Raw genomic sequence first — 26,937 nt, 5'->3', positions numbered from 1 at the left:
TTCTTTTATGTTCCACAGAAGAAAGGTGAACTAACGAATTTTAGGTGAACTATCACTTTAAGAAAAACACTTTTGGCAAACTATTAAATACGTTAATTACTTTATTTGTCTCTATGACTCAATGAAAAAGACACAATCAAAACACTGTGTATGAGAAAAAAAGTTTTTATTAGCTGTTCTCCTCTTTGACAAATGGAATGAATCAAGTTGGCAGATTATGTACATAATCTAGTCATAAAAGTGTGTTAGAAAGCCATGAAGACAAGTTAGAGAAGCAATCTTTTAGAAAACAATCATCTCCGAGTAACTTAAGAATGAAAAGGGGATGCTGTCAGTGCGCCCCCTGTGGAGAGTTAAAGGCTTGTGTTAGAGAGTGGCAAAGCAAATCTCTCTTTTGGGCAATCGACAAGTTCACACACATGGAGGCAAGAATCTCCAAGCCTCTAACGTTTACAGTTCATGCTAACTCTGACATTTTCACAATCCCAGGTGAAAACAGAAAGAGAAGCCCTATCCCCCGCTTCTCACTCATATTTAACGTGTCAGACTATTGCTTTTAGAAATCATGCAAGTCACATGAAAAAGTAAACATGACATAACTACATAGGAGAGAGAGAGAGCTGAAGACTACAAACTGCCAACTTGAGTTTTTTTTCATATTGTTTGAGCAGATGCAAATGGAACACCACCATTCAGCCCGGGTGTCCTGTGAGTCAGTGTTGTTTTTGCATAAAAACAAACCATAAACAACAAAAGTGATGGAGGTAAAAGTAAATGAAAATATATATATATTTATATTTATTTTTATATACATACACACATATTTATATGAGTGTATGTTTGACATTATAAAGAAAATAATTCCCATAGGTATAGAGTTTAATTAAAGCTCAATATAGACTTTTATTATAACAAAATAGGCAGTATACTGAGGGATTGAATATACATTACAATTTATACTCTCTTATTTGCATTGCTGTTTCTTGAAGTAAGAATATGTCATCACCTGGATTTGAAAGATAATCGTAAGCCGTTCCTTTCTTCACCTCAACTATAAGCTACTCCCATATGCACCTTGATTAAAATGTACACAGATTGTTAAGACAAATAGACATTTAATATAAAAAGAAGAACTTTTGTGCCAAATGTTTTTGTCCTCTTTGTGCACTTGTGACAAAAAAACTGATCAGCTGCGTAAAGTGAGTGGGCTGCTTGATTTTACAAGATAAACGAGAGAAAACAAAAGTAATATGACAGCTGCAGTTCACATAGCTCAAATGTGTCTGAAAAAAACGTAAGAACAAATGTTAACTGAAAAAGAATAATCCAAAACATGCTCTTAATGCAAAAACGTGCAAAGTGTTGCTTTATGTCTTTTCAGAGACAGACATGAAAGCTTTAACTTCTGATCATATTTGGGAAAAAAAGAACAAACCAAAATGTATATAATGCATTAACTCATTGGTTTTCCTTCGAGAAAGTCACCTCCCTTAAACATTAAGGAATCTGTACCGTATAATCTGTCCAGTAAGTCGCTGTTCAGGCATGTCTCCTCCCACCAGAGGATGAAATGCGGAAATTGGGATGCGAGTTCTAGACAGCAGTTTCAAAGAGAGGCATGAGAGAGAGAGAGAGGTGGCTGTAAGACCACCATGACCCCAAGCCCATCCAAAGAAAATGTGTTTCCTATGCTCAGGGGTCAGAAAGCCAATGTCAGCAGCAGGCCAGGTTAGTATAAAAAAGGAAAACAGAAAAAAAAAAAAAAAAAAATACAAAAAGAAAAGTTTAAAGAAGAATAAGGTTTATTTGTCTCCAGCCATCTCACAATTTCTCTTTGACTGGTACCCAGATGAACGGCCCAGACTGCTCCTCGATGATTTGCTTAACCTGGTTGTAGATCTCTTCTAATGTGTCCCCTTGAACAATGGCTGCAGGAAAAATAAGACGAACATCGATGAGTAAAATACATCTCATTAAATGGAAAACATGATAGGAAAGGTGAGTACAGGCAGCCCATAATGATTTGCCACTGATGCCAAATGCTGTCAATCCCTTTAATTAAAAAAAAAAAAAAAAAAAAAAAAAAAAGTCTTGGTAATATTACAAAAATCAAATGCAAATAAATTTCTCAACAGCATCTTAGAATACTTTAAATTGTTGTATCATAAGCCTTACTATGTCTGTTTGTAAAATTACAATGCGTATGGCCGTCTGCCGGAAGCTGGTTATTATAGTTTATAAAGTTTTAAATATGGATTTTTTTTTTTTTTTTTTTTTTTTTTTTTTTTTTTTTCCCAAAAACCCATCGCTTCACTTCAGAAGGCCTTTATTAAATCCCTGGAGCCGTATGGATTACGTTTATGATGGATGCACTTTTTTGGGCTTCAAAATCTCACTCCCCCTTCACTAACATTATAAAGCTGGGAAGAGTGAGAATATTATTTAATATAACTCTGATTCTGTTCATCTGAAAGAAGATAGTCATATACAACTAGGATGGCTTGAGGATGAGTAAATCATGGGATGATTTTTACGTGAACTATCCCTTTAAGTAGCTGTTGCTACATTTCATGTCTATGGTGTTATAGCAATATAATAACTTAAAAATCTTCTGTGCAAGCACTAATATAATGAAACGTATTTCTCTGCGGCTAAAGTTTATAACAGTGAGCTTCTGTCTTGGCTTCTTTTACTCCAAATTGATTGCTTCCTCTTTTAATGTTCTGTTTTGGAAAATGTAACATTTATTTCTTTTGAATATTGGGTTAAATTGAAAATAAACATATTATAGTAAGATAAAAACTCAAGGAAACTTTCCCGGAAATACTCCAGGCAATCTAAAAGTTGTTTTTCTGTTAGGAGATATAAAACCACACAGTGAAGATGCTTGCACCTTGTGATATTTCATTAAAAACCACAACCTTATTTATTATTTGAATGGCAGTGGTTTTGTGCAAATGTTGACTGCTTTTTGTTTTGTTTTGGACTCTGTTGGGTTTCACTGTATGGGCAAAAAACACAGATATTTTAAAAAATATCTTCTTTTGTATTGCACAAAAAAAGTCCTACAGGTTTGGAACGACATGAGGGTGAGTAAATGATAAAAATTTTAATTTTTTTACTATCCCTTTAAATAAATGTAAACAGGTGGAATAGAAGTGGATGTGTGTCAAAATATCAGGGTTTAATAGAGTGGTGTAGGGATGATGTCAAAACCCAGAAATCTAATTCGCTACTGGTTCCTTTCAGATTTTCCTATGGGGTTTTTCAATTTATGAGTAAAATAAGGTCTGTGGTAAACATAACTTGACAACACTTGAATGTTTTGCTCTATAATGTAAATTATACACACTCATATTGAAAATGCAAATTTTTAAGTTGTTATTTTTATTTTTAAAAATGTATGTTTCTAATAAGCAACTAGATTGAAGTGAGTGTGTGCAGTTTACGCTGTAGAGCAAAACGTTCAAGTATCGTCAAGGTATGTTTACCACCTTATTTTACTCATGAATTGAAAAACCCCATTATTACACCCCATACAAAAATCTAAAGGGAACCAGTGGCGAATTAGTCTTCCAGGTTTTGATGTCATCCCTGCACAGAGTATGTTTGTTGCAGGACAGGTAAGATATCTATAGATGAAAATGACTAAGTAGAAAGGTCAGAATTGATTGGGATGTGGGTAAGTTTACTCTACTGTTCTCACCGGTGAAGTGCTCTAGGAATTCTTGCTCCAGTTTCATGGCTCTGTCATAAGTCTTCCTGCCTTGCTCCTCCATCAATCTCTTATTCATCTCTCTGAGGAGGACACAGAGGACCTGTTACTAGTGTCAATCAGTCAAAAATGACCAAGCTTTAGCATTTATTGTGTGTTTGAGGATCCTTTGATACAACAACGTACAAAATATTCTCCACTGATTTTGGTTTCACGAACACCGCAATGGGGTAGAGCTGTGCTAACTGGAGTCGTTTGATGGCATTGCCTGAGACATCCAGGATGCAGTGTTTGCCCTTAAAAAACAATGAATAAAAGATTGTCACATGAAAAGTGAAAAAAAACCGCTGCATGATGCAAATCTAAAGGTCATCACGAAACTCTCACAAAAAGAAAATTCCTTTTTTATGACTGCCATAAATTTCTTTATTACTTCCTAACAAGTTGAACTCTTTCACCTTTTCAGCAACCTCTCGAACTGACTGCACACTTGTCCCGTAGAGGTGGTTGTTATATTGGCCGGCCTCAATGAACTTGTGATCCTGAATGTCTTTTTCCATTTGCTCCCGTGAGGCAACAAAATGGTAGTCTCTGCCATCAACCTCGTAGTCTCGCTTTGGTCTAGTCGTGTCTGGTCAAAGAACAGTAATGACCATTAAAACAATGCAGATGATATTTGATATACTATAAAAGAAATAATAAAACAGAGTGTACTCACGGGGAACACATGACCCAAACTTGTCTGGAAACTCTGAGATTAGATCATCGTTGATCCGGTCTTTCATGGGTCCAAGGATAATCACTGGACGGGTATAACTCACTGTAAACCACAATAATAACAAGTCTTGAGGTAGATGGAGTAATAACAACTAATGTACCATAATAAAAGAAAGCTTGCAAGAAGACACTCACCTTCCTGTTGCGTGACCGTCTCATAAGAGAGGACATACTCTTCCTGTCCACCTAGAAAAGACAGAAATACTAATATGAGTTCAAAAATCCTGTATAATTAAACACTTAGAAAGTATAATAAACCAACATGCATGTGCTGTATAGCCTCAGCTAAACTCTTCAATACATTATTGTTACAAACTGTTTAAACTTGCCTGAACTTCTGATTGAGAGGATTTTGACAAGCATCAGAGATGTATTTTCAAGAGTGGAACTATTTTTATCTTCTTAGATACGTCTTAAAACCCCACGCTCATACTGTAACTTCTCAGAGAGGACTGTAGCCTGCTGTCTAACAGCTAAAGTACATTAGTTAACTAATTATTCAGCATGCTAAATAATGTATACTAACGTTCAAATTTTTGGAGTGAGTAAGATTTAAAAAAGAAGAAGTTAATAGTTTTATTCAGCAGGGACACATTCAATTGATCAAAAGTATATATATTTCAAATAAATGCAGTTCTTTTGAACTTTCTATCATTATCATCTATTATTAATTCCTAAAACATCAAGCAGCACTACTGTTTTCAACATTGATAATAATAAGAAATGTGTTTTGAGCACCAAATCAGCATGTTAGAATGATTTCTGAAAGATCACGTGATGTAAAGTAGTGGCTACTGAAAAGTTTTGACATCACATGAATTAATTACATGTAAAATGTAATGATATTCCACAAAATTACTGATTTTACTGAATTTTTGATCAAATAAATGCAGCCATGGTGAGCATAAGAGACTTCTTTCAAAAACAGCAAAAAAAATTATACCAACCTCAAACTTTTAAGCAATAGTGTACAAGTTGTTAAACAGGTTAAAAGACTGCTAAATAAATAAACCTCACTAATCAACTAAGTTGTTAGATGACTAGTCAACCAAAAATATATTTCTTTTGTATTCATTACTGCTCATTTACATTTCAAATATATTACTTGATCACCCTATGAAAGCAGCTTACATGCCTTTGTCATAAACAGTCGTCTCTAATTTTCACTCACTTTTCAGATGAGATATATTTGAGAGCTGTGTAGCATTAAATAAAAGTTCAAGAGGTTTTTCAGACCACTCGATGTGAATGACAAGCCATGATTTGCTGTGACATGTTATTTGAAAGTACAGCAATATTCCAGGCCATAATACACGGCGTCCCTGGCATGATCACTAAAGCAAGGTACACAGATAACCAGCACCTGTTTTATCATTTGAAACTCTCATCAAAGGCAAATCATGCAATGAACTGTAAAGCATGGTAAATATAAGCTTCTGTCGTTAAATCAATAGTGTGTTTAGATTATCTTGGCTTTTACCATCACATTTTAACACCTTTTTTTTTTTTTTGACACTTTTAATGTTCTGTTCTGGAAATTTTAAATATTTCTTTCTTTGAAATATTAAAATAAACCGTTTTTGTGCAAAATCCTGACTCTGATGTTGGTCTTAAATAGTACACATCTTACAATTGTGTGTGTGTGTGTGTGCGTGTGTGCGCATATAATAAAGGGAGCTTAGAGAACAAAGGGAATTAAACACTCAAACTCATGAAGTTTAAAGGGATGAATTCAATAAAAACATGATGAAAGGAAATAAAAGGGAACACACACTTACGGTAACTACTTTCACTATCGCTGGCGTTAGATGTTACATGCTCTGAAACCATAAAAAGGGAAAATAAACACCAGAGACACAAGCCTTGCAGGAATACGCCAGCAGATGGCAGTGTTAAGAACCTGAACAGGACATGTGAGGCTTTGAAGCTGATCTCATTTCTCATAAAACTGCTTCCACTAAATGAATTTGGTAGTTTTAGCTGTATAAAAAAAATTCAAATCATCGAACAGCCTCTGAATATACACAAAAAAAGTCTCTCAGTGGGTCTTAACACAGTCATGGTGCACTGAGCATTGATGGATGGAGGGGCTCCACTCCACCACCTAAAAGTGTATCAATGTAGAAGTCTAAGAAAGGACAGAAATACTATAAAAACATCCAGAAGACATGATGGAAGATTGTAAATAACCTTCTTTCACATCAACCATGCTGATCTTAAACCCCTCATGTTCTGTTGTGACTGAACTGTGTTGTTCAAAAGTTTGGGATTTTTTGATGCATTCAATTGGTCAAAAGTGACAGTAATGACATTTAAGTTAGAAAAGATTTCTATTGCAAATAAATGTAGTTCTTTTGAACTTTATATTCATCAAAGAATCCTGAAATGTATAAATCTATAAATGTAATGTTTCCAACATTAATAATAACAAGAATTGTTTCTTGAGCAGCAATTAGAATGATATTATTGATTATAAATTATTAAATATTGATTTCTGAAAGATCATGTGACACTGAAGACTGCAGTAATGAATGCCAAAAACTCAGCTTTGCCATCACAGGAATAAATTACATTTTAAAATATATATATTTTAAATTGTAATAATATTTCGCAATATTACTGTTTTTACTTTTCAATCAAATACAAGCAGCCTTAGAGAGCATAGATACTTCTTTTAAAAACATTAAAGAAATCTTACTGACCCCAAACTTTTGCATAATAACTATGTTAGTGGTTCAAGAGACCCTGATTATTTATGAAAAACATACACACACACATATATATATATAAATTCCCGTCAGACTGTTTTAATATTTTTCATTTGACCAAGTATGTAGATATTATAGAAGTTTTATCACAAAGTAGACAACACTTTTACTGAACTCAATATACTGTAGTTGAGTATTATCAAGTTAAAAGTTTGCTTATAATCAGTTCCTTTTAGATTAAAACAGGTTACTGTATCATCCTGACATACTAAAATGGCCTTGAGGTCTCTCAGACCTCAAACAGAACATGAGGGTTAAATTACTTCTGACTACAACATTATTTGCATTTGACACATTTGTCCCTAAAAGTACATCAGTGCACATAACTTCCCAAAGCAGAATCACGGCGGTAACTACATTTTTACATATTCTGATGAAAATGTGAGTGGTGCCTGCAGGTGCAAAACTCGCTGCTCAAATACTAGGTTGTTGCAGGTGGTTTCCAAGGTATTGCTAAGCACTACTTACTGGCAAGGCAAAAGATCCCACCCCCAAGCCCTGTTTCCCCAAGATAGATACATAGATAGATAGATAGGGCTGCAAGACTTGGCCAAAAATTTGTGATTATTTTGCCATATATTGCAATGACATTAACACTATACAAGTGACAATACAAAATTTAAATAAAATTTCGATCTTAAATTCTTTACTTTCAAACATTCAAACCCTGAAGATTTTACTTTGGGGGAATATTTGTGAAATTCTGTAGACTCCTATCCACAAAAATGTTGAAAATTATGCAAATGTATATTTAAAGTGAACCTAACACGCACTGTGTTCCTAAATGCATGTTAAACTCTCAGCACATGCAGCGATGGGAGTTCATGAGAAGCAGCATTTACTGTGAACAAAGTCGCTCTGAAAACACAGTTAGGCCTATATAAGCTGCAGTAAACACGCTGTAAATGAACACAGTGCTGCTCTTCACTCTGAAACATATCTGATAAGATATAACGCTATTTAAGTTTTATTTTGATGAATTGTGCAGCCCTATTTGTTTATTTTACATTCATATTACATAGATTTTTCAATTAATTAATAACTTTTGATCAACTCACGAACCCCAGTTTAGGAAACCCTACCCTAAACCGAAGTATGAGCCATATTAAGCACCACTAATTAATGAAAGCATTTATAATGCAGATGTTAAGTGGAGTAGAATTGACTTGTCTTACACTGTGGTTAGGGCATAATGGACAACAAAGGACCTAAACATAGCGCTGATCTGCAAACTTTGGGCCAGATTTACTAAACACGGTAAATTAGCATGAGACTGCAACCCCATAAAAGCACCGATGGGAGTGGAAAATTCTGCATGTGATATTCTGACAATGAGCAAATTAAAGAACACAGATGCAGCCACTCATTTCCATTATGACAAATGCAATCTTACCAAGGGTAGCAATAACATATTCCTCTAGCATTCTAAATAAATGAATACAAATAGAGAAAATTCCCTCCCTTCTACCACGCGCCACTCTCTGTTCTTTGCGGTGCCTCCTCCTATAGCAGCAACTATCGCAGCATGTCAAGTGCAAAATGGGTTAAAGGGTTAGTTCACACAAAAATGAAAATTCTGTCATTAAGTACTCACCCTCATGTCGTCCCAAACCCATAAGACCTTCGTTCATCTTCGGAACACAAATTAAGATATTTTTGATGAAATCCGAGGGTTTCTGAACCACACATAAGCAGCAACGTCATTTGAACTGTTGTCATATGCAGCTGACGTAGTGAACGCAGTGCAGGCTTCCGTGTTCTATGTCAGAACGCCGACTCATGCGTCAGAATCACACGGGTGCATCTTGCTGCTCACGTGTAAAGCGTCGGCCAATACTGAGCCAGCGTTTAGACGTAAACAAGGCAGCGCTGCACTGCATTTACTACGTCAACTACATATGACAACAGTTCAAATTGTTAAATAAAATCGTTACTTTAGTTTTGTTTTTGAGCACAAAAAGTATTCTCATCGCTTCATAACATTAAGGTTGAACCACTCTAGTCACGTTGACTATTTTAACAATGTCTTTACTACTTCTCTAGACCTTGAATGTAGTAATTACATTGCTTTCTATGGGGGATAAAAAAAAAAAAAACCTTGGATTTCATCAAAAATATCTTAATTTGAGTTCTGAAGATAAACTAAGGTCTTACGGGTTTGGGATGACATGAGGATGAGTACTTAATGACAGAAATTTCATTTTTGGGTGAGCTAACTCTTTAAGACATGCCTTTTTTGGGAGTTTAATAATGCCACGAATTCCAGTTGACTGACTACCGCAAACCTTAGTAAATCATGTTGCATGTCTCCTCTCATAAATTTTTTTTCTGAAAGACAAACTCCTACAAACGCATTTGCAATAAGGTCAGCAGAAATAATAACCCTGTCCATGCCTTTTCATCGTAGTTTTTCACTGCGTGTCTTTAGTAAATCCTGACAGTAGTTTTTAATGCCAAAAGAGGGTTTGCGCTGGCGCAAGCTGTTAGTAAATCTGGCCCTTTGTGTTTTATAGTCGTCTAGACGCAAAACAGGCTGCAGACAACACAATTCTAACTCAACATCACTGCTACGGGCAAGACAGTTTTATGGGGAATAATGGGAGTTTGGTGGGGCCGGTGGGGTAGACCTGCTATAGCCTTTGTGGACTTACTCAAGCCTTTGTCGTCACTCAGGTCCTGTGGAGCAGTCAGCAGAGAGCAAGGAACAGGAAAAAACCACAAAAATAACAATGATTACTGGAACAACATTTCTGGTCTTACCGAAGAACATCGCTCCTGCCTTGCAACAAACCCAGATATGGAGACTTCAGTGGTCTTCAACAGATATTTTATCCTTACATCATCTCATATTGATGCAGAAGGGGTCAATCAAATTTCCTGTCATGTTTAGGGTTGTTGCAGAAGCAGGAGTTTTGTTCAGAGGTGTTGGTGTGGCGCATGTGCCACTACCCTGTCCTGCACACGTCCAGTGCTTTTCTGTGACCGCGGCCAGTGTACTTACGGTCCACATCGCTTGTTTCCTGTTCGCTGGGGTCCTTGTTCTTGTAGAAAGGGAATTTTCGCGAAAAGAGGTTCTTTTTACGCTTGTCATTGAATGACTGCTGAGAAGGAGAGGGAGGGATGGAGGGAGGGAGAACAAAAAAGGAAGAACAGATGGAATGGTGTTGGGTGTCTAGTTCAAGTATGAACAAATGCCCAACTTAACAGATGCCCATGTCACTGACTCTGTGGCCACCGCCATCCAATAAAATGATGCTGGAATGACAGAAATCACTAATGCTAGAACTTATAAATAGACATCAAACCAGGTATTGAATTGGAGATGGCAACAGACACAGTAGAGTTTTTGAGGGATTACTGAATATCAGTTAAACTTAAAGGGTAGTTACCACAACCAAGGTCAGCAAAGTGGGTTCAAAGCACAAGGGACAAACTCAAAGACATGCAGCCCTCGAAATTAGTTAGTTGATTAAAGTTAGTGATTGGCACTGATCAAAGGGTTTAGACGGGAACAAAGCTACAATAAGCACAAAAGACATAAATAGATGGACAGAAAGTGAAGAGCAGTTTGACATCAATGGCAAGCGTATATATCTTTTTGTTCTCTGAAACGTTCATGCACTCATGCTGCATTAGTGAATGCAGTTGAAAATGCTAAGACAGTGAAGAGTGGATGATGAGTTGATCCGGTGCAGGAGATGTTTGCTAAACACAATACTGCTGCGAAGACTAAAGAGTTATAATCACTAGGGCTGGGCAATATTGAATATCAACAATATATTCTGTGGTGATCGAAAATTAATGAACATTGTGAATATTGCAATGATTTTAAGGTGCTTTTTATTTGAGTATTACATTTTTAAAGATGACATCATTGGATTGGTTTTAAAGTGCTTTCTTGTCTCAGTATACAGTTAAGTAAACTTTATTAGCAATCTGTGTTAGAGTCAGATTGATTTATTTATGTAAATCAGGTCAAACGGTCATTACAGTGAATCTATTCATAACTGATTTAATGATGTTTGTATCATTCATCTAAGATCATTCACAATGTGGGATATTTCTTATACTAAAATATGCTAGTAAAAATATTATATTAGTGTTTTCTTTGTGTTATTATTATGTTATATTAGTGCAAATACATGGAAAAAAATCATTGTTTCTGTGAAACACTGTAAAACACGATTTTTAAAAAGATTTTTTTACTGCATTTTACTTCATTTTTTAATCTACAATGGCTGTTCATTTGAAATTATGGTTCTTTTGAAAATATTATTAAGACTTATTAAGTCAGAGAAAGTACACAAATACTGTGATATATTGACTGTCATCAAAATGCTGAAAATTGAGATATACAGTCAAACCAAAATTTATTCAGACACCTTGAACATTTCATTATTTAATACAGTTTATTCACTATAGTTTAAAAAAAAATGGCAATAAAATATGACAAGATCTCAGAGTTAAACTGTCTCAGAAAAAAATAATCTTAATTATGCCATATAACACTTAAGCAAAACATGGTCAGGTCAAAGTGTCTGAGTAATATTTGGTTCCAAAGTTTTATCAATTTTACTGGTAGTCCACTGTATGAAGAATTTTTGGGTATAATATGTCACAGTTTACTTCATTTTGCTATCCTCACTTACATAAATTAACTATAGTGTCATGCACCCATTAGTAAAACTATACCAAGAATGTCTGAATAATTTTTGGTTTGACTGTATATACTTTATACACTGTATTCAAAAGTTTGGGGTTGGTAAGATGTTGAAAATGTTTTTAAAAGTAGTATCTTATGCTCACCAAGGCTGCATTTATTTGATCAAAAATACGTTACAAATAGAAATAGTGAAATATTATTACAATTCAATTTAATAACCATTTTCTATTTTAATATATTATGAAAAAAGTCATTTATTCCCAATTTATGGCAAAGCTGAATTAGCTGACTAGAAAGTTCAAAGAACAGCATTTATTTGATGAAAAAAAAAAAAAAAGGTTTTTAGCAATGCAAAAACCTTTACTGTCACTTTTGATCAGTTAAATGCATCCTCAATTAACAAAATATATTACATATTGTATATTATATATACATTTTTTTGCCATATCGCCCAGCCCTAATAGTGACATGCTGTTAAGAATACTCACATACAGTAGGAGAGAATTGTGAACAAACATACAGGATTAGTACACTACATTCAGTAAAAAGAAATTTTAATTCTTTTTGCAAATGGAAATTTCAAACAAGCATCTCATTCATGAAGAATGATTCATCACTTATATATAGTACATCACTACTTTGTTAGAGTTTGAACTTGCCAGCTGTTAGTCGTCCTATGTGAGAACAGTTTTGGCTTTTGAAATGTCACAAGAAAAAGGTGCAACAAAATGCTTCTAACGCTGAACATCTTATTAGCACTTTTCATCTAAAAATATCCTAAAAATAACAGTGTTTCAAAATAGGCTACAAGGCGTGTTCATTATGTTTTCTGATTTCTGTCAAATTAAGGTTATGATGGCATGACTCCAAGTAAACCAAATTAAATTTTTACACAAAAGTCCCATTTATAATATATCAGTCTATAAACTGCTGCTGTTTAAAAGCATGTTTGTGTCATGCCAGACATAATAAATATTTAAGCAGCAAACACTTACCGCTTTGTCTCGAGACTTCGAGTTGAATTTGACCGTCTTTAACCTGGCTCTTTCTTTTCTCTCCACCCTGAAGAGGAAGGAGACAGAGAATGTAGGGCGAGTATTTTCACTGTTAATACACAAAAACTTCTTGGGTTCATTATGTACGTGTATAAACTAAATAAGTATGTTGAAAAATGTATGAAGCTCAAAACTTTTCCATATTGTAGCAAAATATATTTTGAGAAAAGTCTTGGAAAGTGATATACTTGTGATATGCAATATTCTCATTAAAGGGTTAGTTCACCCCAAAATGAAAATTCTGTCATTAATTGCTCACCCTGATGTCGTTCCAAACTCGTAAGACTTTGTTCATCTTCGGAACACAAATGAAGATCTTTTTGATGAAATCTGGAAGATGTCTATCTCTCCAAGAACAAACATCTTCCAGAAGCTCAAACATGCAGCGTAACCAATGAGGTTCATTCTCGTGTGTTACACAGCAGGTTTGAGCTTCCAGAAGAGGTTTGTTCTTGTGCGTTATTCAGGTTCGGTTGACCTTCTGCTTATGTTCGCTGATCAGTGTTTACATGTGAGTAAAAGCCTAAATGAAATCTTTTTATCATAAAAAGCGATCGAGTCTCTTCAGAAAATTTGGACTAAACTGCTCGATTCATATGGATTAGTTTTCCGATCTCTTTTTGAAGCATCAAAGTGTTTGTTGCAAAGGCAGTCAATGGAGAGACTGACATCTCTCAGATTTCATCAAAAAGATCTTAATTTGTGTTCCGAAGATGAACAAAAGTCTTACGAGATTGGAACGACATAAGGGTGAGTAATTAATGACAGAATTTTCATTTTGGGGTGAACTAACCCTTTAAAACACACTATATAAACAAAAGTATTGGGACACCTGGCCATTACACCAACATGGACTGTAATGACATTGCATTCTAAATACATTAATATGGAGTTGGTCCCCAGTTTGCAGCTATAACAGCTTCCACTCTTCTGGGAATGCTTTCCACAAGATTTCGGACTGTTTTTGTGGGAATTTTTGCCCATTCATCCAGTAGAGCATTTGTGAGGTCAGGCTCTGATGTTAAACAAGAAGGCCTGGTTTACAATCTCTGTTCCAGTTCATCCCAAAGATGTTCAGTGGGGTTGAGGTCAGGGCTCTGTGCAGGCCAGTCAAGTTCTTCCACACCAAACTCACCCAACCATGTCTTTATGGACCTTGTTTTGTGCACTGGGGCACAGTCATGCTAGAATAGAAAAGGGCCTTTCCCAAACTGTTCCCACAAAGTTGGAAGCATGGCATTGTCCAAAATGCCTTGGTATGCTGAAGCATTAAGATTAAGCATTAAGATTTCCCCTCACTGGAAGTAAGAGGGCTAGCATAACCCCTGAAAAACAGCCACCAAACTTTACAGTTGGCACAATGCAGTCAGGCAAGTAACGTTCTACTGGCATCCGCCACACCCAAACACACCCAGACTGCCAAACAGAGAAGCGTGATTCGTCACTCCACAGAATACAGAATGCTTTACACTACTCATCCACCACTTGGCATTGATGATGTGAGACTTGCATGCAGCTGCTCAGCCATGGAAACCCATTCCACGAAGCTCCCACCACACAGTTTTTTCATTTTTATTAATGCTAGCGAAGTTTGGAACTCTTCAGCTATATGGATTCAGCAGACCGTTGGCGACTTTTACGCACCATGCGCCATTTTCTTCATAAACGTTTGTAAATGCAGACTGCATGGCTGGGTGCTTGATTTTATACACCTGTGGCAATGGGTCTGATTGAAACAACTGAATTTAATAATTAAGAGGTGTGTCCCAATACTTTTGTAAAAAAATAAATAAAAAATAATTTCAGCACAAAAATTCTAGAAAAATAAAAAAATAAAAAAAAATCAGTGAGATGGCCAAAGATGTTTATCTGCATGTGCACAGACCAACAATTAAAAAACTGATAACAGGAACATTGTTCACAGCAAGTTATTTGACACCTGACAGTAATGTAGGATCTAGATGACCTCTAACCTCCAAAATCCAAACATGAATTACCAGGAAATCTGATGTAGATCACATCATTTGTTTAAAATATATAGGATTATTTACAGAAACTTTCACAAAGAGAAATCCCAACATGTTTCTAAAAATACAGAGCATTGCAGGCTGTCCCCTGTGATCAGTTAGGAGACGAGAGAGGCAAATTTTTAGAATGAGGTGAGAAGTCAATTATCAACTTTCAATTAGCATACAGTTGGGTGGAGAGAATGAGAGAGAAACTCTCACAGCATCACACATCAGCGCTAAAGTTCAAGGCTCTAATTAGACTTTGTAATATCACATGACAGTAAACTAATGACTGAACAAAATAGAGCAGACTTTGTCTTGCTAAAGCCAATTTCACAGCTACCGTCTTTTGTGTCCTAAATACAATGAAATAATATTGTCACATTTTGTATAATTCAGCATTATTTTCTTCACAAATCTACACACTTTGATAAAACTTAATTGTGGTCAGCATTGTTGGTTGTGGTAGAAATGACACCACGACTGATGGGCCGTTGTAATTTGTATTATTTTAATTTATCATTATCACACAATAAATATTGAAAGTGTTTATGATTATTTGATTCTTTGTTGAAAGTCTGGATCTGCAACAAGGATAAAGCTAAATCTATACAAAAAAGCATTACAAGTAGCAAAAAAACAAAAAGAAAACAGGATTTAACAGGATCTTAGGATAACAAAAAAAAACAATAAAATCATCTGTCAGTTTTAATAAAAATTTAAACCCCTAGGGCATAAAAATGCTCATGATTGAAGAAATGCCCACATAGTTTTCAATCTCCTGCAGCTGAGTCACGTTAAAAGCCTCATCACAAAGAGAGTAGACTTAAGAGCAGATACATTTTCTTCAGCTGTCAGTTATGTATATATATAGTCTCAAATATGATAAGTCCTGGATGTCATTGTACAGATATATATGCGTGCTTATTCCTCATTATTAACAATTACTATGCACAATGAGTGATAACTAAACCAAAATGAAGAATGGCAGTGAATTGAAACGGAAGAAATTATAAAAGAAACAGAGGAAAAACTATGAGCTGTGGGTAATGTGGCATTAAATGCACAAATTGTTTTAATCATGGTAAAGAGGGTTAACTGAGCCATCTTTCTACAGTACAGTATGTTCTGGAATGCATGGGGGCATAGCCTACCTCTTCTTGCTGGGAATGACGCCCATCTCCTCCATCTCGCCATCTGGAGTCACATGCCGCGCCTGCCACCACTCCTCGTCCGAGGCATTCAGGACGTGTAGGATGTCGCCGAATCGGAAGTTCAGCCCCTGACTGGGCAGGCCCGAGTCTTTTGTTATGTCATAATCAAACAGGGCTCTAAAGGAGTAAGAATGTAGTAAGAATTGTTTTTCAGAAGAGAAGAATTTTTTTTAAAAAAATTGATAGAGCAAAGGAAATTATATAAATACTATACATGCCAATATATATAAATTTTAGTCTTGGCACAAACATGACATTTCCAGAAAAATGCTTATAATTTTTGTATAAATTGAATATGTTTTTGATTCTCAAACACTCCCTCCATCTTCCATTGGTTGGACAAACAGATAGTCCGTGTCCAAAGCTCACGCTATTGGTTGAGCCAAAGATGTTGTGTTTGACTGGTCAGGATATTCAAACAAACATGTTTTTCTAAACCCAAAAGAGTTAACACTTTTCAGACACAGTTAGCACTAGTCTCTGAAAATTACACTGGAATATGAAAATGTATTTTAACATATAAAAAAAAAAAAAAAAAAAAAACACTTCAGCTTTAGAGATGCAGTAGCAGCCTTTGTTTTAAAGGTCAGAGAGAAGGATAAAAATGGGGCATGCCAAACAAAATTATGATTTTTGGAATGAGACCTTTTCTAACACAAAAGTGTAGAATAAATCATACTGATACAACAGCAAGAAAAGCCTCCAGACTATGAACACACAAGCTTCTATGAATTTTAAGCAACCATAAAGATATGGAAACCACAATTCAAAAAAGCCAGTCTTCCTAACTAATTTGCCCACAGACTTTTTTTTTCTGAGATGTTAAGTAGGCCACTGCTGTTCTGTGCATGTGTGCATGTGCATTTAAGAGAACTGGAGCTGAAGTAACTAGCCGTCCAAGCTCTTGACTAGCTTATCTGTTTCCTCATCAATAATGAAGCACTTCCAGGAGGAAGCCAGGGCATGTGAGAAGCTTAAGGGGCTTTAAGGAACATACAGACACCAAAGCCCTCTTTAACCCTCAAAAGCACATGAAGAACTCCCCTTTAACTCTTCAGCAAAAGATGCAAATAAATTCTGTGCGGCCTTAATCTGCTTAGAGGTGTATTAGGCGACATTTGTATCCTTGTACAGTTGAAGCAGAGACCTTAAGTCATTATAGCAAAGGGCCTGTGGAATGCAGATTAAAAGCTCAGTCCATGTAGATATATGGTTTTAATGGAATATCGGATCATAAAACTGATTTTCCTTTCAGAAAGGTCAAAATTAAATATGTGCTATGACAGTCAGTGGGACAATTAAACAATTTTAAATGTATTTACTAGTATGAGAAGAAAATATCACTGATTAATGTCTTATATTGAGTCACAAAAAAGGCCTATACATAGCACAAGTGGTAAGTCAAAAAGGTAAGTGGCTCTACATGTCACTGGTGTCCTAGTGAACCTTGACTTTGTGTCATAAAAATGCTGTGGTTTGCAGACATGCTGCAGGGAATATAAGCCAAATATGACTGCAGTTCTACCGGCATCCTTGCGTGATTTTAAACATCTGTCACAGCAAGTTAAGTTGACATGGCCACAACAGTTAGTATAAATCTTTTTGAAACAACAACAAACTTCACCCTATAATGCAAAAGTTTGCAATAAACCAAACTTGAGCAAACAGCCTCACTCCAACATGCACTCTAAAGACAGGATGTTTATGGAAGCCCTTCGGCGCTACACATGACATAAAGACACAACAAATATACTCTTCATTTCCGTCACCATTTGTTCCATTAATTATTCATTATATCCATTTACTATGTTCTACGGTATGTCCTTCAATTCAATTTAGTTTATATTTCCTGTCAGTTAAAGGGTTCACCCAAAAATGAAAATTCTCTCATTAATTACTCACCTTTATGTCGTTCCACACCCTTAAGACCTTTGTTCATCTTTGGAACACAAATTAAGATATTTTTGATGAAATCCGAGAGGTATATGACTCGACCATAGACAGCAATTTAACAACCACTTTCAAGGCCCAGAAAGGTACTAAAGACATTGTTAAAACAGTCGACGTGACTGCAGTGGTTCAACCTTAATTTTATGAAGTGACAAGAATACTTTTGTTCGCAAAAACAAAACAAAAATAATGACTTTATTCAACAATATCTTCTCTTCTGTGTCATTCTTATCGTTGTTTACGTCCAGTACTTCCAGGTTCTTTGTCAGAACGCTGACTCATCATTGGCCGGCTCCTGCGTCAGCATCACACGCATGAGTCGTGCTGCTCACGTGTGAAGCTTTGGCCAATACTGAGCCGGCATTTGGACGTAAACACAGAAGCCTTCACTGTGCTTACTGTGTCACCTGCGTAAGGATAATGACAGGGAAGAGAAGAGATTGTTGAATAAAGTTGTTATTTTTGTTTTGGTTTTGCGCACAAAAAGTATTCTCGTCGCTTCATAAAATTAAGGTTGAACCACTGCAATCACGTCGACTGTTTTAACAATGTTTTTAGTACCTTTCTGGACCTTGAAAGTGTTGATTATATTCCTATCTATGGATATTCCAAGTCTTGGATTTCGTCAAAAATATCTTAATTTGTGTTCCGAAGATAAACAAAGGTGTTATGGGTGTGGAACGACATGAGGGTGAGTACTTAATGACAGAATTTTTATTTTTTGGTGAACTAACTCTTTAAAAGAATACTGCTTTTCTTATGATGACCAGTTTCACTGTACTATTTCTAAAAAGTATACATAAATATATGCAGGGACAACATGTGCAATATGGGTTGAGCTCAATGTGACACAGCTGAAAAATCACATACGATTTTAAATCGGTGAATACTGCATGGGTGTGTAGAGAATCTAGAGCCCAGGGGCTTTCGAATCCTCAAAATGTCAAAGCTATTCTCATTAAAACATAAGAATAGCAGCCTGAGAGCTTAGGAATATATTTAAACAAAAGCCACATAAGAGGAAAAATTCAGCAGTAGTTTCACATTACAATCATCTATCTCTTTACATCTAACTGTTACCGACGGGCTAGGCTAGGAGTGATGAACACAGGAAGGTGAAATGATTGACAGTGGCTCCAAAAACATGGCAAACTCTCAGTCAGAATAGAGCCCTTCATGCCTCGCCTCAGTGTTACTGCCTGAAATGATGTGATTCAATCTACTGTGTAACCACTGGCCTGAATGTTCTGAGAGCAACAAAAAACAGGCACACTTCAGAGTATGACATGTTCACATAAGGGGCCGTCTATGACGCAATTGGCAGACAGAACAATGTACATGGAAAAAATAGGTTGGTCAAATATTAATGAAAGCCATAACAAGATGATCAGTTTTTAATTTGGCATGTGTTGTGAAATGTGTGAATGTATAATTATGTATTTAGCATGTATAAAGCATGTATAATTATGTATTTAGCACGTATTTAGCATGTATATAACACAATAGGGTCCAAATGTCTGAGACCACAAGTGAAAATGTTTCCATTTTTTATGTATTGTTTTTTTTACCTATTTTTTTTATTATTAATAGCACAATACTTGGTGTGAGAAACATGTTCAAATTTTTTTTTTTTTCAAACATATTTTTCACAATATTGGAAAGCCATTTTTGAACCCCAGATTATATTTTAGGTGTAAATATAATAATACTAATAATACATATAATAATATTTTATATAAATATAAACAAATTTTAAATATAATATTAAACATTTTAACAAAATATTACAGATTTTAATACAAAATTAACAATATTTATATTTAAAAATAATATAATATAATATAATATAATATAATATAATATAATATAATATAATATAATATTTAAAGGAAACAAAATCCAGTAAAACTGGATGTACTACATACTGTGTAACATTGTTTTTGCAGAGGTGTGACAGTCCTGCGTTGATCTCTAAGATTAAGGATCTAAGCATGTTTGGAAGATCCAATGTAACTCGTGGTGATTAGAGGGAGCTCACCTGACATACAATGTCCTCTTCTGACTAGTCCGCAAGGAGCCGGAGCCTGAACTAATACTGCTGTTCATCATCTGCTCCCGTAGATCATGGATTTTGGCTTCAAATCGACTGTACTCTGTTGGAAACACAGAAAAGTACATTACACATGCTGTCCTGCTGAGAAGAGATAAACAACAAGGAAAAACACTTCAAACACCTACAGCCTCAGGGTGGATCGGTAATATTGATGGAGATGGGGAAGAAAAGTCAAAAAGATGTGTGGTTTAGATCTCTGTTTGAGGTTAGTCAAGTGTGAGCATTACAAACGCAAGCAAACTAAAGAGCAGACAGATGTATCAACATATGCACAGCTGTGCAAGCCGTGAAGTGGTAGAGAAGACAGATAATGGTCTGATATGTTTGAGAAATCTTATTTAATAAGATAGATCTGGTGAATTCATCATCCATTCCCAGGACTCCAACTGCATGAGGAGCGTTTGCTCACGCTAGACTGAAACAGTGAAAATGTTCATGAATTATTCAGTGGTTTAACTCACATAACGCTCCTGCTTTTTCCCCTATGTTTTGACCTCAGAGGATGTAAAAAAGACATTCAAGCTATAGGACACGAGCGATATGTTGACATTACAATTTGCACAAACAAAAGTTTCTTGATAAAGAGCTCATGACAGGTTTCAATCAAGAAAAAGTCAATGAAATATGAGGCAACTCAAGAAGAAGAAAAAACAAAATTACATACTTTTAAGTCTGTTATAACTCCTCTATAAAAACAAAACAAAATACAACTATTATATTATGCCACACATATAAAAGACTCGTTCAAAATTCAAATGAACAAGAAAACACTTAAATTATCCTTCCACCGAATAATTTAACACCATCCTGCTACAAATTAGCGTTCAAATAAGTAGAAAATAAATCAGCATACTTACAGACTCTTTTCTCAGAGCCGTGCGGGAGTCTAGAGAGAGCGAAAGAGTTTGCTGAGCTGTTTTCTCTGTCTCTACCCCTCCATGTGAGTTCAATTGTGTTGTGGTGCTGAAGGACAGCTCTCAAATCACACACAGCTGCTCTCCCAGCGCGCGAATGTGTGTTTGAGCGCGTGTAACTTGCCTTAGTTGGACGCTTCCACGCAAAGCCTCTCTGAGCACCTACAGCACAGCGACATAACAGATGCTAATGGACTAAACAGTGCTTGAATTGCACACTCACCCCTCCCTCTCTTTCTCTCTCTCGCTTGATCTCTCTTTCTGTTGAAGTCCCAGCCCTAACCCATGTTGGCTTGTTTAGCAAAAGACAACGCCTTCATTTCACCAAGCAAAACAAAGGAAGTAAATATGAACAGAGAGTGAGAGTGAACTAACAAAAGAAGATCTAAAAGAGCACTGAGGCATGTGATGATATTTGTCAGCAATGGAGGTTTGGTGTAAGCATGTGGGTTCTGAGGATCTGTTGGGTTACAGCAAATTTAGCCCGAGTGCACGCACAGTACACGTGGCTGAACATGTTGCTAATCCACAGGATTCATTTGGGAAAAGGATTTAGGCAGGTCAAGAATCACAATGGGCATTCCTGTTATGCAGTAACTTTTGTAAAATGAATAAAACGACGATGTTGTATTTGGGTATTTCTATAAATATACATGATCTGGTGAAACATATGCTATAAAAGTAATAGTTCACCTTAAAATGAAAATTCTGTCATCATTTACTCACCATCAAGTTGTTCCAAACTTGTTTTACTTTCTTTATTCTGTGGAACATAACATAAGATATTTTGAAGAATGTTGATAACCAAATCATTTTGGTGACCACTGAATTCCATTGTGTCAACAAAAACACTAAGACATTTCTCAAAATGTCTTTTTTTTTTTTTGTTCCACAGAAGAAAGAAAGTCATATAGGTTTGGAACGACATGAGGGTAAGCAAACGAAAGAATTTTTTGGGGGGGGTGAACTATGCCTTTAACCTTTATTATTTAAAATGTATTTACAAAACAGCAAGAAAATTAGCAGTAAGGAACCTAACAGGATGGTAATAAAGAGCTGTAGTTAATGTTACTGTAGCTTGAAGTTCATTATGATGTTTTATTTACTCTCTTTTAGGTGGAATGACAGAGACAAACCAACTAATATCACACTACATCACATCATCAAATCCATTACTGATATTACTACTGTTTTCTCACCAAAATTGATGTCACTTCCTGAAGGCTGATGTCATTGAGGAACTGTTTTTCATAAGAATGCTACAAAATACTAACATGATGGAATGTAATTTTGAGGACAGTGGGAAAAAAATATTCACAAAAACATGTTTTGTGTGAAACATTTTAAACATTTTGATAAGAGGGGAAAAAATTAAGAAATACCTGTAATATTTCATAATAAATTGCCAGTGTTTCATGAGAAAAGTTTTGTGATTTTAACATGTAAACAAAGCATTCTTGTGCACTCTGACAAGAAAATAATTGGAAAAAAAACATTTGCTTCAAGAAAAAAAATAAAAATAAATTATTGACACTAGGGCTGGACATTGAAACAAATTTCACAATTGGATTCGAATTTGATTCAGAAGCTTGCGATTTGATTACCTTCAATTCAATATTGATTCATTTGAGGCCTATCAGGTACAGTACATGGCAAATTTCCTCAAACAACAAAAATATCTCAACTAATGCTGTAAACTATACAGAAAACCACAGCTGGTACATAATTATAATATTAAAGGTTACAATTTATTGATTTGTAAGCTACTTGCATATAAATTACACAAGTTTTTATAATAACATTATAAAACATTTTTAATCACAATTATGTTTCTACTTGTTTTTTAAGTAGGCCTAAACATTTAAATGGTGGCTGTCATAAAACGGATTTATACATTCAATACTGAAGCACGTTAAGTACAAATACACTGCAATAGCCTATAGTGCATTTATTTAGTAAAATGCTCCTCTCTAAGTTCATTTTTGTAGCTGACTAATGAGTTTTTGTACATTGAACGGCTTTTCTGAGGTAAATGTGACATTTTACAAGCCGTTTTATTGACGCCTTTCCGTGGTTGAAACACTGATTGAGCGAATACATGTGACATGATACAGATTTCGGTAAGTTGTACTGTATCTTTCAACATACCTTCAGATGTTCATTCATGTTTACTTTGTGCTGTAACTAGTAAAGCAGAAGAGATGGTCGGTTCACACGCGCTCTGCTTGAACTGAAGCGCTACAGCGATCTGTCACGCCACAGAAAGATCGCGACAGCTGGAGAGGCGTCAATGGTCTCACTCCAGTCTATAGGAAAGTTGCCAATTTTCGATTCTTGTGAGGTTTACTATACCTGATGTTAACTGTGCGAATTTCACTGAAGAGCGACTAGTTTGCAGGTATGCATGTTACTGTATTGTTGAAGATACTGTACCTATGCCATTAAGAACTGTATCTGATGAGACAATATAGATATTTCATAAGTACTATAAAACATTAAATTATCTTCAATAAATGATCTCTCTGTCATGTATTCTCTCTGCATTCTCATCTTCCCTTGGTAGATAAACATAAGACAGTGGGATATAATGGATGCGTGCAAGTCTCTGGTGATGAACAAAAGTTTATAATTAAATATAATAGAAGTGCAAAGTCATTCATAATGAAGACTGGAGAAGACTGCTCTCTGAGTCCATGCAGACGAAACAACAGGAAACAAAACTCTAGTTCTCTTAGGATTACACTGGTTTGGAATGATTAGTTTAATGAGAGTAATGATGCATGTGCTGCCGTAGAACACTGAAAGGCTTTCATGTTATCAAGAATTCAGAATCTTATCGTCACAAATTATGTGTCAAACAATTCTGTGTCAAACAAAACAATTAAGGGGCTTTCAGAAAGCTCAAAAAGGAGGAAGGCAGAGAGAGGAAATAATATGTTTTGAGTCATATTTCAAAAGAATGAACGTTGGATGAATAATCATTAGGAGCTTTTATATTTAGAAATGGCATTAAGGCACAATAGTCAAAGCTAAATTAATGCAAGATTTGAGGTATCATTCATGTCCATAGGACAAATGGTACAGCACAAGTTAGCTCCAAAGTTTAATACTTCCTCAGTATGAGCAATTGTATTAGTGATGCCGATATGCATGTAATTATTTTCATTTTATGCCTATTAATCAATAAATGGACAATATTAAAATTCTATGTGGTGTACAGTAAATACATTAAAAATAATCACTTAACTGCTTTAAGTGAACTTATGTATAGAAATTGATATTTATTTGGATAATTGCTAAAGATTACTTTTTACAGTGTTATTAAATTATTAGTGTTCGTAAGATTAACTAAGTGAGTGTTAGATGACGGCAAAGATAAGGTGAATGCAAAAAATGGGGAAAATTAACATAAATATCCAACATCCACCAGTAACCAATAAGGTACAGATATTGTGCTTTCTTAATGAAGAGTATCAGCAAACTACTGGCATTGATTCTCAAAAGCGCCACATATTAGCGGTGTGACTATCTGCTTGAATATGTCTGAAAACAAAACAAAAAAATGGTTTGGCCACACATCACTTCAATAGTACTTTGTAGACAGAATAAGAAGAAAAAGAAAAAACATTCACAAAGTCACAAAATTTCTGTGTCATCAAATCAAAGTTAGACAGCCAGGATCTCATGAATATGAGAATTTTAACAAGGTGCGAGAGAGGATTTAGTCTTCGTTAATCTGACCGAGTTCATCGTTGTAGTTGTGTGCGGCGCTAATGTATGTGGCTAAAGCACACTCAGTTTATACATAACATTGACTAATACTTTAGTCATCTCCTTAAGGCATTAAAAGAAGCTTAACTCATTTTTGACACAAGCACAGTAAAACCTCAACGCTGCTGCTATACATGCCATCTAAGTATTACAGTGTTGCCAGATCTTGCAAGAAAAGCAAGCCCAAAATATGCTTAAATAAGCAACTCCAGGATTTTCCATGGTCTGGGGGAAACATATTTACAGTATTGCAACAAAATTGTGTAAAACACTGATTAAGCAATTCAATAAATGTTTTATTTCAACAACTTTACAAAAATATTTGTTTCATATACAATCAGCTGTCTATATATAAGCTATATATGTATAAAAAAAAAACTTTACAATAATAATAATAATAAGCATTTTATTATTTTATTATTATTAAATGTATAATTATATAATGTATTATTATTAATAATTGTACAAAAAATATTATAAGCATATTATTATTATTATGTAATTTATTTAAAAAAAAAGACACATTTCCACATAAATGTGGCAGAGGGAGTGGCTTAGAAAGGCATAATGACGTAAATAAACTATGGCGATTATTAATGACATTTCAAGCATGGCTCAAACAGCAGGTGGTGATATTTCACAGCTGTTATCAGTGGTTGGTCACATTTTATTTTGCAATGGGGCGACAAGCCCAAAGTTGCTTATAATAATAAGACATACCAACACTGAAGCATTACTTGATCGCACCTTCCTATATGATCGGAAATATCACACTGCTTTCATTGACTGTGCGGTCCGATTAAAAGTACAAAGCATTTTATTCAGTTGAGGTAAGTGAAATGGGTAAATTTCTCTAATTCTGTAAATAACTGGAGGGCATGTCACTGAAGCGGGAATTGCGCTTAGCCCAGCTGTGTGTGTGTCAGACACTGATGTCTTTAAGCTCCAGCACAGATCCTCAGAGCCGTTAAATCCCTCTGATCAAAGCAGTCAGGCCCTGAGGGGTTTCATTTCCTATCCAAACACCACTATCAGTGTACATTTAATGGCATTTGTTTCTCATGTCAAGATGGAGGCTCTGGAATGACTGCATCTCAGTTAAATCATTACACCGCAACATCTGTTCTTTAGTTAGATATCTAACGCATCCTCTGGTTATCGCACTTAATGAAAAACACCATGCAGCACAGACAAATTCACTATAAGAAGCCCTGGAGAGTTTACAAGGTCCTCCCTCAGCAGCTCTTCAGCAGTCATTGGTCAAAGCGAGTGCTGCATCTGTGCTTTCCGATGCTTTATTATGCATGTTGTCACACACTGCATATGGAGAGCAGAGGGAGTTGGATCTAATCTCAGCTCATTCTCCCCACAGGGAGCTGCCTGAACCCTGCTCGCACCTGTGGCCGCCTCATTGGGCATGACCGATCTGCAGCTTGATGACTGAATACTGGGCAGAAGAGCATGTTGATGAGATGTCTTGCTTGGATAACAAACAGATTCACGTGGAGGTCGGTCATTTCTTTGTCACAGCTATAAACATGTAACATCCAATGCAGTATCTTCACAAATGCCCCAAAAATGGGTTGCAAATTGTTTCTTAATATCAGTTGTGATCAAATGTGGAAATAAAACACTATTACACTACATCAACATTACTATGCATCATTGAAACCTTCCACATCTATATTTGAACTGAAAGTAGCACTGAGAGCCAAAGCCTTGCAAACTGACACCCGTGTTGTAACACAAGATGACAGTAGGTGTGCGGATTTTGTATGGAAAGCAACACTGACTCATCAACAGCTATCAAGGGGAGATGACAGACTACGCTATGGAAAATTTGAAACAAATATTTGGGTAAATCTAACAAAATCTGTCAAAAAATGCCCAGGTAATATTTTAATAAAGAAAATATACATTTGTGGTAATAAAACCTGTTTCCAGCACGTTAGCATATTGCTAACATTTTAATATGCAAAGTCTGTCAA

The 26,937-nt window shown here is 35.5% G+C and overlaps 1 protein-coding gene across 38 annotated transcripts in view; it reads right to left on the bottom strand.

Annotated features, from left to right (window-relative positions):
• Positions 1 to 149: 149 nt before the first annotated feature.
• Positions 150 to 26,937, bottom strand: part of dlg1a (discs large MAGUK scaffold protein 1a) — a 133,686-nt gene continuing 106,898 nt past the window's right edge. For 23 of the 38 annotated variants that reach the window (XM_051896252.1, XM_051896254.1, XM_051896257.1 and 20 more), the window contains 11 exons: positions 20,190 to 20,304; positions 16,142 to 16,318; positions 12,919 to 12,985; positions 10,262 to 10,361; positions 6,271 to 6,312; positions 4,628 to 4,678; positions 4,434 to 4,535; positions 4,174 to 4,346; positions 3,902 to 4,011; positions 3,707 to 3,798; positions 150 to 1,928 (listed from right to left, as the gene is read on the bottom strand). In XM_051896252.1, the coding sequence (XP_051752212.1) occupies positions 1,822 to 1,928; positions 3,707 to 3,798; positions 3,902 to 4,011; positions 4,174 to 4,346; positions 4,434 to 4,535; positions 4,628 to 4,678; positions 6,271 to 6,312; positions 10,262 to 10,361; positions 12,919 to 12,985; positions 16,142 to 16,318; positions 20,190 to 20,304 (1,136 nt within the window). In that variant the 3' untranslated portion in view covers positions 150 to 1,821. Of the gene's footprint in view, positions 1,929 to 3,706; positions 3,799 to 3,901; positions 4,012 to 4,173; positions 4,347 to 4,433; positions 4,536 to 4,627; positions 4,679 to 6,270; positions 6,313 to 9,911; positions 10,362 to 12,918; positions 12,986 to 16,141; positions 16,319 to 20,189; positions 20,305 to 21,121; positions 21,521 to 26,937 lie in introns of those variants that run through there. The other 15 variants (XM_051896255.1, XM_051896256.1, XM_051896264.1 and 12 more) reach the window with 7 other exon arrangements.

The sequence above is a fragment of the Ctenopharyngodon idella genome, chromosome 6, assembly GCF_019924925.1.
Source record: "Ctenopharyngodon idella isolate HZGC_01 chromosome 6, HZGC01, whole genome shotgun sequence".
NCBI classification, from domain to species: Eukaryota; Metazoa; Chordata; class Actinopteri; order Cypriniformes; family Xenocyprididae; genus Ctenopharyngodon; species Ctenopharyngodon idella.
This window is presented reverse-complemented; position numbering and strand designations above follow the sequence as displayed.